The sequence below is a fragment of the Cricetulus griseus genome, chromosome 2, assembly GCF_003668045.3.
Source record: "Cricetulus griseus strain 17A/GY chromosome 2, alternate assembly CriGri-PICRH-1.0, whole genome shotgun sequence".
Taxonomy (NCBI): domain Eukaryota; kingdom Metazoa; phylum Chordata; class Mammalia; order Rodentia; family Cricetidae; genus Cricetulus; species Cricetulus griseus.
Window position 1 is genome coordinate 448700577 of NC_048595.1, and position 15251 is coordinate 448715827.

Consider the following 15251-nt stretch of genomic DNA (forward strand, 5'->3'; position numbering starts at 1 on the left):
CTCTTAGAAATTCAAACCTATGTGTTTATGAAGAACATAAAAAATGGACAGTTATCTCTCTATTGATTCACAAATAAGTAGTTGAACCGATATGGGATCCAGGTTCCCTGAACTGTGTAATACCCCTTCATAGCCACAATGGTTCTGATGACAGAGTCAAGTCTGTGCAATGTCGTTGGCTGTAATATCAGCCTAATTCCTTAAACATCTTGATTTACTTCCTAAGAAGGGGGATTTTGCCTCACTTTTATTAACCTTCCTCTCTTATAGCCTCCTTGGTCTGGTTTAGCCAGACTGAGAGTCTACTGTCTACATCACTACTTACCTCTCTTGCTGAAACTGCCACTTATCAAAACCCTGGAGTTTGGAAATAGTAGTTCTGGGCAGTCTTAGATACTGACCTTTTTCTGTTTCCAGGTTAAGTGTGACTTTACCCTGAGCTTCCAGTTCCTGTCTCTCTTGGAACATCTTCCTTCCAGTACTGATATACAGTAGAGCTTGTGGAAATAGTGTCGTCCCTGTTAACATGAGGTCACTGCCTACCTACTGTGCTTTGTTGCTGCCAGCATGGACACCACACACCTACCTTTTGATGCTTTAAGACAGCTCTTTGAATGCCATGCAGACAGACACCAACCCTGACACACTTTGAAGACTGCAAATGGGCTATGACTTCATTTACAATTCCTCTGAGAGGGAGGCCACATCCCCGAAGGAGGACATTTGGCCTTGGCAGCGCTGACTTCATCATGATGGCTGACATTGAGATTACCGATCTGTTTAGAGCTGTCTATGGAAATGGGGGTCAGCAAGGAGACTCATCTTCCATAACTGACAAGCTCCAACCCAGGGGATCATTCCTAGCTGAGCCACATGGCCCTGAAAATAAAGATTTGTCCCAGAAAGGCTGACACAGTCTTAACTTTAGCAGTGTGCGAAGCACCTTGGTAATTAAATAACTCTCAGTATGTCAAGATAATTCTTCATTGCCATGTAAATACATTTTAATTTATTGAACTGCCCTTAAGCTCCTGTCAAAAACACATCCAGAAAAATTAAAAGAAGTGCTCCAGATTGACCGGCAACCCACAAATGCCTTTGTCTTTGGACTGTAGTCCCCAAAGAACTGCACTCCTGGACTAATGTGCACAGTTGACACATCTGCCAATTTATTTATGGACTGCTGCAGTGGGCTGCCCCTGAGGTCATTTTCCTCTTGCTTACACAGACTGCATGTGAGTTTCTCTGATACTGATCAGACTAAGCTTGTGCTTCAGCCTGGTCATAAACATAACGTGGTACACCATGAAAAATTCTCTCTGGGGCAAGGATGCAGCTGGTCCTGATGCAGCATGGTTTCATCATGTTGGAAGAAAGTTTCTCATAGCCAGAGTGAGGACTTGAGCCTGATGCATGGGGAGTTGTTGAGCTCTAAACAGCTGTCGGGAGATGGTAGTTTTATCCTCTTTACCACATGCTACTCGGAGCCCAGAGGACTTAGGCTTGACATTCACAGTAGAGCTAGAGTGAGAGTTTAGACTTCGATATTAGGTTTTGTAAAAAAAAAAAAAAAAAAAAATCTATTTCTCTAGCCACTGTAGTTTGTGCATGAAAAGAACTAAAATTTTGAATGTCAACATTTAAAACCTCCTGTATTTATTAACTTACTAAGCCTAAAATTAGAAAATGTTTTCATTTGGCTCTTAACAAAGTAACACACATCAGCCACTGGTTCATTAAACAGCATGCCTTCTTCATTCAGTAGGTTCAGCATGAGCTTTGACACTCTGTGTTGGTAGCAAGCTCTCATTTGATGTCCAAATACAATTTCAGTTTCAAGTCCATGAGGTCCCACTGCTTGGTATTTGCCACCAACTACAGCATTTCTTCAACTATGATTTAGTTTCCTTTGACCAAATTTATTTTTAATCCCAACATATCTCAGTTAAGAAAAAAAACAACTCTTAGGTCCCTCGTGCCCTTATTACTCTGCTAATGAATTTCATGTGCCTGGGAATGGAAGTAGACAACCATGGCCTTTATCTACTGGGCATCTTGCTTGCTTTGGGTTGTGGGTGGGATGAAGAATGCAGATAGGTAGCCGTCTGCAGCCTGAGATGAAAGAGTCAAGAAAATTACCAGATTCATGAAATGAGGAAGTTTTCAAACAACATCTACCCCCCACCCCAGTTATTCAGGGACAAAGTCCTTCAAAACAAAAGCTCCCCAGAAAAAAAGTCTTCCCTCGCATGTTGGCCCATGTTTGGAAGTGCAGAATTTGGTGAGGTTATTTACAGCTGCAGGAAACAGAAAAATAATTTCTTTTTCTAATTCACACTTTCTCCTTGGCTCACTGTCTTATTATGCCACCAATCTTAAAGTGTGTCAGAGTCTCACCTCTGCTGTCAGACAAGCTCTACCACCCTCACAAGTGCAGGAGAGAAATGTGCAAGATGTGTTCTGTCCCTGAGGGCATACACTGTGTTCAGCAGCTGAGAACCTGGCCTCCAGAGGTATCATTGTGTTTGATTTTACTAAAGTCTGCACTTAGTGAAGCAAAGTCCTGATGGAGCAGACTTGCAGGCTCGCTGAGCTTCAGTGTGTCCCTTTACATTGGTGATTAAATCTTCTCTTTGAGTCACCAGCCCTATAAAAAGCCTTAACCACTGTATAGGGGCAACCTAATTAAATAAAGACTCAGCCCAGTGTGGTGCTGTATACCTGTAATCCTAGCACAGGTGGTTGAGGGTAAAACAAGAGGTCCTAAGTTGAAGGTTGACCTGGGCCAAAGAATGAGAACGTGTCTGAAAAGGCAAGGGAGCATAAGGAGTCCCAAAGATTTGCGTACAGATGTTGCAATTTGCAGTATGACATCAGTTTTGGTTTTCTCATCATCAGAATGAAGTTCATTTGTACAGGGGTGTGTGTAGTACTATGACTAATGATGGCAATTGCAATTCGGAGTGGTGTCTCCCTTTCTCATGCTGCTCCGTTGAGATAAAATAACAAATTCAGACGGTCAGTTGTAGGGCTGCAACTGTTTGGCCAAGTCTTTAAGATTCTGGGCTGAAGAAGAGGGTTCAGTGGGAGAAAGGGCTTGAAAACAACAAGAGTAGTTTTATATACATGTGTGGGACTGTCAAGAAACAAGAACAAGAACAGAAAAGATACTGGCTGTGTCTTGATGCCAGGCTGATTGTGAAAGATTCAACCCAGAGGGTTCACCAAAACTCCAAATATGGAGACATCATGAGGCATCCCACATTTAAGAGTTGCCCACCGAATCTGGCACACAGCTAGATCTCAGACTCAGTATTCTCTGAAAAGTAATTTGATGTCTGTAAATCTGAATCAGTGTCATGGCCAGGTATGCTCTTACAGAACCACTGTTTCTTGGTGACTCCGTTTACTTCACCCAACTTTCTATCACCATTATTGCCTACACATTTCAGAATGAGGTTCTAGCTGCAGCTGTATATGGTAGGATCCATTCAAGGGGCATCTTTTGTTGCTGTTAAATCAAGACAGAGTGCCCAGCATAACACTCAGATCATGCCACAGGACTTGTCATGTCCTTGCTTTGTTTTTTTTTTTATTTCTTGAAGTACAACAATTCATTTTCTCTTTCACAGCAGGGGCTCACAGAATAGGCTTGATATAGGAATATGAACACACTATCTTGTGTATGTCTGTCTTCTTATGTTACATAAACGATGTCATGCTGATTTTCAGTATGCCTGCCTGCTTCTCTCCCTATCTCACCCTTCTGTTTATACTTGTCTTTTCTTTTGTTTTCAACTTGAAATTGACTTTAAAAACAAAATCTATCCCTGATGCTTCAGAGTGAACAGAAATGCAGTGTCTGTGTGCATTACAGCGTAGGTTTACATATTCCCCTAGTGATGGTCACCCAGACTGATTCTAATTCCTCTCTACCCCATCAAATACTGCACAAATGCCCTTGTATTTGTCCCTTAAGTAGGTTTTGGGCTTTATCTGTCCAGAAGCACAACTACTGGGACTTAAGATTTATAGGTACTTCACTAGGAAGTGCAGATTGCTCGCTGAGCATCCTATATCCCACTACGAGTGTATGAAGAGTCGAATTTTCTTACCACTACACCCCGTCAAAGATGGCTATTATATGATACTTTAAAAAATGTTATTGAATCTAAAACATTATCTTGTTGACAATTTATATTTTTTTGATTAGTGGCAAAACTGGCCCATAGTTGATTTTACTGACAATACTTTTAACGTTAAAATTGAGATCTTATACAATTAAAGTCCACCTCTGCATATAGAATAATATGTAACGCACTGTGTATGGCACCTTTGTTAACGTTTTGATGACTATTTGGGTAATTTTTGAGCATTTTGTAGATCACTAATCTATTCTATGTTCCTAGAAAAGAATTCTTTTCTTATGTGTTTAGAATGTATTGTCATATCTGGTATAAAATGTTATTTTGTCATCTGGCCGTATTTATGAATATTATAGCCACTTAAAGACATTTACTCTGTTGCATGTTTATAGGAAAGATCTCCAAACTAACCATACATTTAATTAAATTTTATTGTGGTATCACTGAATTTTTAGAGTGATTTTGGGAGAATTTAGATCTTTATGTATTTTTATTCATAAATGTACAAGAATAGTATTTATTTGCAGACCTTTAGTCCTCCTCCATCATACCAGATGGAAACTAAGGCTGTGGACACAGCACTGAGCTGAGTATCTATCCAAGTTCTTCTTTTATAGACCTTGAGAGACTCATGATTTTCTGCAAGTTCTTTATTCTTTGATAGACCAACTCTAAACACTTAGAATTTTTGTTGCTACTGTTAATCACGTGTAATTTTTCCCCTTCTTTTTTCTAGTTGTTAGCACAAGTACATACTGCTGACTTTTAGAAAGTTATGTTGCTTTTGAGATAATTCCATCATTTCCCCCTTCCTTTCCTTCCCTCCAAACCCTCCTATATGCTCATCTTTGCTCTCTTTCAAATTCCTGGCATCTGTTTTCTCTAATTGTTGTTACATTCTTATATATGTTATGTGTATATATGTATATTCCTAAATATAACCTTCTCAGCCTGCATAGTGTTACTTGAATATAACGAGAACTCTTGCTGCCTGAGTTCCGCTGCCACATTAGGGCCCAAATTAACACAGAGAGTTTAATATTTGTTACAATTCTGCTGGCCAGTGAATAGGATTTCTTATATGCTAGCTCTGTCTTAAGCATCAACCATAACCATTAATCTATTTATTTTATAAAGTCTTATCTTATAGAGGAAGCCAGCTGCATGAGTCCTCTCTTGCCAGCAATCACATGGTGACTCTGCTCTTTACTACATTTCCCAGAATTCTCCTTCTCTCCTAGTCCCGCCTAACTTGCTTCCCTATTTACCAATAATGCTTTATTTATCAACTAGAAGGACCTCCCCCATCACTTGAATGTATGTTTTCAGTGCTGTTCATATTGTACTGGATAACCAATTTGTGTAGGAGATCTTAGTTTGATGAGTCATTCTCCTTCAGTTGCAGGTTTCTGTCTATTGTAATCATATAATCTTTAGTAGGAATGGTTGTTTCTTCTCAGAGTGTATAACACTGTTTCTCTTCCTTGTATTATATTGGCTTGGTCAGGCCTTTTGTTATTATGATGAGCGGTTTTGTTATAATCAGCATAGCTCTTGTCAATTGCAAAAGAAATATTTCCAAGCTTTCTCTGTTAACTATTATTGTTCATATGTATATGCTTTTCTGTTTTAATGGTTAGGATTTTGGCTATGCTATAGTTTAGAATTTAAATGTTCTTATGATTCCTACATGTTCAAAGATTGGTTGTCATCCTATGGTAGTGTTGGTAGGTGGACAATCATAGGAACCCACCAGTGCAAGGGAGTTAGTTCATTGATGGTTGGTTGCTGAAGCATTTAGTGGGACTACAAACCTTTTTTCTCTCTGTATATTGCCTTCTGGCTATAACAGGGTGAGCATCTCTTCTACGGCATGATAATGATATAACAGATACCCCCACAATTCAACCAAATAACCATGGACTGAAACCATGGTCATAGTAAAGTTTCCCTCCTTGTAGACTGGCTATCTAAAATATTTTGTCATAACAATAAAAATCTACAGTTAAGTAGCCTTTATCAGAGATGAAAGGAAACTGATTTTTTTCTCTGTTTGGGAAATTTAAATTATACAAATACATCGAACGTTATTAAGTAATTCTTTTGCTCATCATAGGATCGAAAGAGCTATTAGGGAATTTTAAACTATTTCCTAGCACCAATGTTTCATGCTTAGTATGAAGCTGCTGTGATTAATGCTTCTTCTTGGCAAAGCGTTTTATTTCTGATTCCTTGAGATAATCTTTGTAAAGTCATGAATGCCAACAACCCTTTGCCATGTCCTCACATCAAATAACCATTTACCTGGATATCACATCTGAGTTTCTTTAATATTTTGAGAATATTACTCTATACTATTCTAGAATCTGGTGTTGTTACAAAGTCTGATTGCATTTTGGTTGCTTTAGAGGTGACACAATTTTTTCCTTCCCAAAGCTTAAATGATTTTCGCTTTCTCCTTACTATTCTAAAGCTTCACTATAGTCTGCCTGCTTAAGAGGTTTGATGCCCATCTGTTTGATGAATAAGCATTTTCTGATTTCTTTTTTCCTTCATTGATCCTGGAAACAACTTGTTTTTTCCTGTTTCTAATGATTTTCTTTGTGGGCAAGGGTGATAGTTTGGTTGGTAAAGTGCTTGCTATGCAAGCGTAAGGACCTGAGTTGATCACCACAAACCATATTTTAAAAGCCATGCATGGTTGCACGTGCTCACAATCCCAGCACTGCAGAAGCAGGGATGAGCACGTGTCTTGGCTTTATTGGCTAGGCAACCTCACAGGTCAGTGAGCTGCATGCTAAAGAGAGACCCTGTCTCACAAAACAAGCTGGAGAGCATCCGGGGAATGACATCCGAAGTTGGTCTCTGGCCTCCACATACATGTGCACTCCCACCACAAGCACACACACACACACACACACACACACACACACACACACACACACTGACACACACACACACACATACACTCACATACACACAAAAACACACACACTAACACATACACTAACACACACACTAACACAAACACTGACACACCATACACTAACACACACACATACTGACACCCCACACACTGACACCCACACACACTAGCACACACACATTAACACACATACTGATACATACACAAACACACACACACTAGCAACACACTAACACATACACACACACTAACACACATACTAACACTCACAGACACACACACTAACACACACTAGCGCACACACTAACACATACACACACTAACACACATACTAACACACACAGACACACACACTAACACACACTTGCACATACACACTTACACACACACACACACTAACACACACATACTAAAACACACACACATTAGCACACATACACTTACACTGACACATACACACACCAACACACACATATACACACACACTAAAACACACATACACACACAAACACACACACTAACACACACTGACACACCACACACTGACACACATACACTAACACATACACACACATTAACACACACACACAATAACACATACACACACTAACACACACAGACATATACACTAATACATAGACACACACATTAACACAACACACTAACAGGCACACACATTAACACATTAACAAACGCAGACACACACACACACTAACACACACTAACACACACACTAACACACACTAACACACACACTAACACACTCCAACACACACATATACACACAGACACACATTAACACACATTAACACACTAACACACACACACACACACACATACACACACCAGCACACACTGACACAATTTTTCCTTTCATCCATTTATTTTTTTTTTTCTGTCAGGAATTCTTGATTAAGGTAGTTTTAAGTGGTTCTGGTTTTATCCTTTGCGTTTAATTGGTTTTTTGTCTGCCAGACTTTTATTTTTCTTTCTTTCCTTCCTTCCTTCCTCTCCCCCTTTCTCCTTGAGACTTTCTGGGAGGGTTTATACACTAGTTTGGATCTCCTAAGATCTTTCAATTGTATTTATTTTATTATTCAGTTCACATACTGCTTTTTTTTTTCAACATTTGTCTTCTTTATTCTTCACACCGACAACTGGCTCTTCCTTACAACCTCTTTTCTGTTTCATATCCTATAAATGTCCTCCTTGACCAATTCAGTGATGTATATTGATCTTATTTTAAATTTTAAATGTCTGCTCTCAGATGTATTCATTCTACCTTGCATATTACAGATTATTCTTACATTGACATTCTTTCCCTGCCCTGTTTCCCAGATCCTTTATTATTTCGACTAGACAAAATCTTTTGCTTTGGGATTGCTAAATACATTTTGGAAAAGATGCACTGGAGTGAGTTTGAAGCTGCATCTGTCTCTAGCGTCCTCCTGGGGAGCAAGGTGGGTGCTCCTCAGGGCAGCACACCACTTGGGCTGCTACCCTGGTCCAGCTTCTGTGTGTCTTGTCTATTTTATGGAAAGTGATGAAGAACCTCAGAGAATCTCCCAGTTATTCTATCAGAGATTTCACTGTGTCTGAGTTAAAATCTCTGCTATAGCTAACTTCCCCAAGTATGTGCAGGACATCATGCATGGATATGTCATGATCTGTGCCTCTCAATCCCTGTGGGCACATCTCATTGACTGTCCATCATAGGTGCTGTCAACTTTCTGGTATTCAGTGACACTGAGGTAGAACAAGGCTTTCCAGGAGCACATGAACAACAAAAATCAATAATAAATGTTCCACCCTCAGCCCATTTCTTACATGAGATACTGAGCCCTGCTACTTGATATAATTCCTACCCTGTAACAAATACAAGCACAAATACAAGGATACAATACATCCTCTTTTTATGTTTCTTTCTATGTTATTCTTTGATATCACCGATCCACAGTTTGCCTCCTGCTTTGAAGGTGTCACTAGTGTTGAGTTGAGGACTGGCAAAGAAAATGGGTAAAGTTTTTTTGTTTTGTTTTTGTTTTTTGTTTTTGGAGAGGGAAGTTAAGGTTGAGCCCAGATTATAACAGAGTATAACCAATTCTTCCAACTAACTTCCAGGAGCAATGAAGTCCAGCTAGGATGTTCAAGTCACTTTCTCCTACTGTCAATGTTATGTTACCATTTTATCAGAAGCCAGAGTCTGCTCTGATCAGGTTTTAAAGATGTTCTGTGTTTTCCTTTAATTTCCAGGAATGATGAAGTATTATAAACAACACTTAGCTTTTTGGAGCAAAATAAAAAAAACACACACTAGGAATAAAAGTATTAGTAATATATTACTTAACACAAAAATGTAAATTACAAGGAATTACTTTTGAGAACAGCTAAGTACAAAAGTAATGAATAACATTGCCTTACTGTGTTATACTATCAACTTATTAGTGTAATTATGATAATAAAATCTGCATCCCTAAGCTCTGCTTCACAAAGGGTAACTATTAGAGTAAGACCTTTGAGAGTTATTGCACAGGCTAACTGATAATGACCTTGCATTCCTGGCATACCCAGAACACATCTTACAAAGCAATGAAGTACATTGCTTTGAACACATCTTACAAAGCCAAATTCTGCCTGAAAACAATTCAGAATATTTAAGTAGAATGCACTTGTATGTAGTTTTCAAATGTTAGCCTGTAGGTGATAACTCTTAGCTCTTGGTAACCCCAAAGGAAGAAAGAAGGCTACTGACACATGCCAGGGCACCCAAGGCTTTTTCTTAATGCACATTTTAAACAATAACTCATTGTCTAACAATGATTCAGGAACATCACAGAATCCATATAACTTTCAGGAATAAGGTACCATATCAGCTATGTTTATAGCAGTGTAGTTTGTAATAGCCAGAACCCAGATGCCCCTCAGCTGAAGAATGGATCAAGAAAATGTGGTACATTTACACAATGGAGTATTACGGGGGAAAAACAATGAAATCTTGGAATTCGAAGGCAAATGGATGGAACTGGAAGAAAACATCCTGAGTGAAGTAACCCAATCACAGAAAGGCATGCAGGTTTGTACTCACTCACATATGGATGTTAGAGATATCAGAGCAAATACAACTCACATCACCAGAGAAACTAGGAAACAAGGAGGACCCCAAGAAAATAATGCCTGGTCCCCCAAAGAAGGGGAGGGGAACAAGAACCCCTGAGCAGATTGGGAGCACGGCGGTGGAGGCCGGAGAGAAGGGAGGTAGAAATGGGAGACGGGGAGAAAAGGAGGGGGAGAACAGGAAAAAGCAGGAGGACTGAGACAGGGGAGGAATAGAGGAGGGCAAGAAAGGAGATGCCTTAATAGAGGGAGCCAGTATAGGTTTGGAGAGAGGTCTGGCACAGGGGAAAAGTTAGGGGAGCCACAGGGATGACACCAACTAGGAATCTAGGCAGTGGTGGAGAGGCTGCCTTTGATGCCCTTCCCCTATAATGAGATTGATGACTACCGTGGATGTTGTGGTAGTAGACTGTAGTTTGCTTACTGACAAAATATTTTATTAGTGATGATCAATACAAAGTATGTATGGTTTAGAAGTGGGATTTAATTACTAGGGTAAAATGTGATGTTGATCACAGTGCATTAAGGGCATCCCTCATATCTGTCACGTTCGAACGTCCTCTGTATTGAGCTCTCAGCATTTTTGGTGAACTCTGAAGTCTGTAGCTGGCCCACTCACCTTTCTTTGCCAGGTGCACAGCTTCGGCATGCTCAGCACTGGTGACCTCAGTGCCGTTGACAGACAGAACCACGTCTCCAATCTGGAGTCCTGCTTCCTCGGCAGCACTGTCTGTAAGTAGACAGATGACAACAGTCTCCTTGACAGAGGGTCCCAAACTGAGTGTCCTGTCGTTTGTACTTTGAAAAAAAGACTCTTTTTCTTCAGGGCCTTTCTTTCCAACTTTAGACAATTGCTTATGTCATTAATGAGAAAGAAAACGCTCTCCTTCTGGCCTCCCTTTCATTTCTAGGACTTGCACATTCAGCCAGGCATCTGAGTGGCTCCTTTGCAATACAATAGCAAAGCTGCTCCAAAACTCAATCTATTCATCTGCAAGAAGGTTGAACTAGTGTTTCTCATTCCCCATTGCTGCAAGGTCCCTTTGTAACCCTGAGAAAATCACTTAACCTCAATATCTTCATCTATAAAAAGGGGGCTGGGGGCAGAGCCTCTCTGCAGGACTGTTCAGGGGACAAGTAATTGAAATACGTATGAAGCTGTGGCAAAAACAGGTCTTGGAGTGGTTGGGGGGGGGGGTTGGTGAGAAAAGAAAGAATGAAAGAGCTGCTTTTACTTGCATTGTTTAGCCTCGTCCTTCCCGAGGCTTTTCAGATAGGAAACTGAAAACAGCCTCGGCTTATGTTCCTCAGCTGTTGAGGACTGAAGGCCCTTCCCACTGGATATTTTGTCCCTTGTATTTCTGTCACATTCATTTATGCGGCATACCCACATTTTCTGTGAGTTAAAAATCAATATATTATTGTAAGGCTAATTTATTTAAAAATATGGTCTCCTCTAGATTTGACTAATCAATAGCAAGCTGTTGAATTCTTCTTCTTTCACCATTCATTTAAACTCCTTTCCTCTCTCTTTGATGTGCATGCTGAGTACATATGTGCTGTTCATGGGCTTACAGAGAAATGTGAGCCATAGCAAAGTTTTTAATATGTAGGACATCACTGACCTCCTCAAAGAATATTCACTCTAAATATTACTTTTCAAATTTTATTTTACTAAGTCTTTATGCATATGGATGTTTGTTTTGTCTTTATGTACGTCTGTGCACCAAGTGGATGCCGGGTGTCTGCAGATGCCAGAGTAGGGTATGGGATTCCTGGAACTGGAGTTCCAGATGGTTGTAAGCCCGCATACGAGTGCTGGGAATCAAGCCAATGTTGTCTGAAAGAGCAGCCAGTACTCTTAAGCACTAATCCATGTCTCCTGCCCCAAAGAATGTTAATTTATCTTTGTACTTTTTCATGTTTTGGTTCTTAATAATGAGGTTTCTCTGTGTAGCCATGGCTGTGCCAGAACTCCCTGAATGGACTTGAACTCACAGAGACCTGCCTGCCTCTGCCTCCAGAGTGCTGGTGTTAAAGGTAGGTATCACAATACCTTGTCAAGAATGCTGTTTTTAAAATGTGATGGCAACATGATGTAGAACATTTTTTATTAATGACTACAGTTTATTTAAATATGTTCATAATGGTTGGGAAGTCTCTGATTAATAAGCTATTTTTGCTTCAATTCAGAAAGTGGTAAGAAGCAATCTTTGATAGCCCCTTTCATTTATATACTATTCTGCTAGGAGTAGTATTACATCTTTTGGCATGATTGATTATTTGACTCAACTGCAGTGAATATAGTGTTTACTGTCTTAGAGCGCTTAGAGAATTTGTTTATGACATTGCAAATAACAACATAGATACAGTGGTATTTCTTATTATTTTCTACTTTCCCCATAATACCAGCTATGTCTTACAGGTGAACAGTCATTCAACAAATACATATTGAATGAATAAATGAAACACTCCAAATTATATGCTATAGTTTTTTCATCAAGGACCTTCAATAATACTGGTAATGAGAAGAGAAACATAACTAAAAAGGAAAATTACACTTGTAGTATATAGCAAGTGACAGATATAAAACAGATATAAAATTATGAAGACAGTATGTGCTGTGATTTTGGAAAAGGGAATTCTTATTTCAATATGGAGTAATTATAAAATGATTTTCAGAAAAAGGAGACTTTGGTCTGATACTAATGAATATGTGAGTTATGCTTCATGGGTATTAGGCAGGTCAGAGTGATGGAGACTGCTAGGTTTACATAAATCTAACTCCTCCACAGTCTGGACTTACAGTTGGTCAGCCTTTCTCAGATTCTTTTGCCATTGGGCATGCAATCTGAAAAAGGCCTAGTCACTGGATTGTGAACAGAGTGGCCTTCCATTTCTAGGCCTAGGCCCTAAATACACAGGAAGGTCACCCTTTTCTACTCCCCTTTTCGTCTGTCTGGCAGGTGCTGATGACTTTAAGGTCCCAGGGGTTGATAGATTCATAAGGAAAATGAAACCCAGATCATGAAACATTATGTGGGATAAAGCTGTCTCCAACTAAATTAGACTACTACCATGACTCATAACCTTTCATTTTTGTTTGCCTTGAGGAATGAATATTTTTTTATTGCAAAGGTTAGGCTCATTTCAAAATACCAACACACCCAAAACAGTGAGTGTTCTGAACAAAGGTATGCATACTTTCTAAATCCCCAAAGTTACTGAATCAAGTCAGCTCACATAGAGGCTGCAGTTCAGTGGGCATTGACCTTGGTGATAATATAAGGGAGACAGCCAAAGGAGAGAGGGTGTTTTAGGTGAAGATGAAGAATTTGTACTGACTCCTCTGAGATTAGAGAGATATGAAATATCATAAGCATAAAACATGTGCATTGTTTTATACTTTAGGTTTTAGGAAGATTAATTTAGAGTAGAGAGAGATTAAGCTAAACAGATCATCATGGATATTATTATAGAATTTATACAAGCCTATAGCATAACTCTAGAGATTATGAAAGCATAACAGCATGTCGCATGACTTGAAAAGATCTTCGGAATTCATTTGGGTACCTGTCTTTCTATTCTTAATGAAGCATAAACATGCTACCAGCAATTAAAATTTCTCATATGTTTATTATGGTATTTTCTATATTCAGAATAACCTCTTATACATGGAAGGAAAAACACTGGTTAAATATGTGTTTGCTTTTAGATACACTGAAATAACCATGGAACACATTATCTTACATGTTCATTGGGATGGATGAAAAATATGTTTGGGGATGGAGGGGAAGCACAGAGGTAGACTGCTTGTCCAGAATCAGTGAGGCCCAGGGGTCAATCTGGGTAGAATAGGAAAGAGAGAGGATTTGAAGTATAGGTATTAAAGCAGAACCAATACAAACAGATTCGTAACGCAGATAATTTAGGGAGAGAAATATAGAGCATTGAAGATAAAATTTAAAGAATAGGTACTATTAGTAAGAGAGAGGGGGGTGCTGCACAAGGAAAAACAAAAACAAAAGCAGGTAGTCAACAGGGATCACAATGAAGACAGGGCTTAGCTAGTAAAGTGCAGCCTGCAGGACTGACCTTTGATCCCCTGCATCTGTCTAAAAAGCTAGGCACAGCAGTAGAAGCTGGAATCTCAGTGTTGGGGAGAGACACACAGGAAACATGCCAAAGACTTCAAGTCAGTCAGTCTGTCCAAATCAGTGAACTCAAGGTTCAGGCAGAGACTTGTCTCAGAAAGTAAGGTGGGAAGCAAGTGAGGGAGGCATCTGATATTGACTCCGTTTTTTACATTCATGAGCACATATGTGCTTGCACAATTACACACACATGCACACATGCATGCATGTGGTCACATATGTGTACAGAGAGGGGGAGAGAGAGGGGAGAAAGAGAGAGAGAGAGAGAGAGAGAGAGAGAGAGAGAGAGAGAGAGAGAGAGAGAGAAAGAGAGAGGAGAAAAACATCCAAGACGAAGAGAATATCAACAGTCTATATTGAGGCCATAAAGGCCACTCTAATAACATTGCCATAAATCTTATTCTGTTCAAGACATTTAAAAAATGAGGGCTAACTAAAGCTTTCAGGAGAATAAGGGAAGTAGAAGGAATTTCAAAATTTGTACTAATCAATATGTTAAATGATTGACTACATCAGTCAATAAACGCTGCAAAATCAAAAACCAAGTGCATGTTTAATAGTAGGTTTTCTAAGTAAAATTTGCTTTAAAATAATTTTTTACTTAAAGACTCTATCACCATGAAGATAGTTCTGTTCTAATTATACAACTTGACATTTTTTGACTGTATTTTTGCATGGGTGTGGTGTTCTGAATTCCTTCGTATTACTGATAGCATTTATTATCTGGCCTTTTATTATAATCATACTTGTGAGCAACATTAGTACATCTGTGGTTTTCTTCTCTCTGGTGAGTACTGATGCTGAACACTGTCGATTTTTTTATTATTTGTTTATATTTTTCAGATAAATATCTACACAAGTCTTCTGTTCGTTTTAAGTTGTGTTACCTCTATATTATTGGTTAAGATACCG

General features: G+C 39.2%; 1 protein-coding gene across 1 annotated transcript in view; it reads right to left on the reverse strand.

The window, feature by feature from the left end:
• Positions 1-15251, reverse strand: part of LOC100753122 — a 110268-nt gene that overhangs the window by 53604 nt on the left and 41413 nt on the right. The window contains exon 7 of the mRNA XM_027395996.2: positions 10805-10915. Within this exon, the coding sequence (XP_027251797.1) occupies positions 10805-10915 (111 nt within the window). The remainder of the gene's footprint in view (positions 1-10804; positions 10916-15251) is intronic.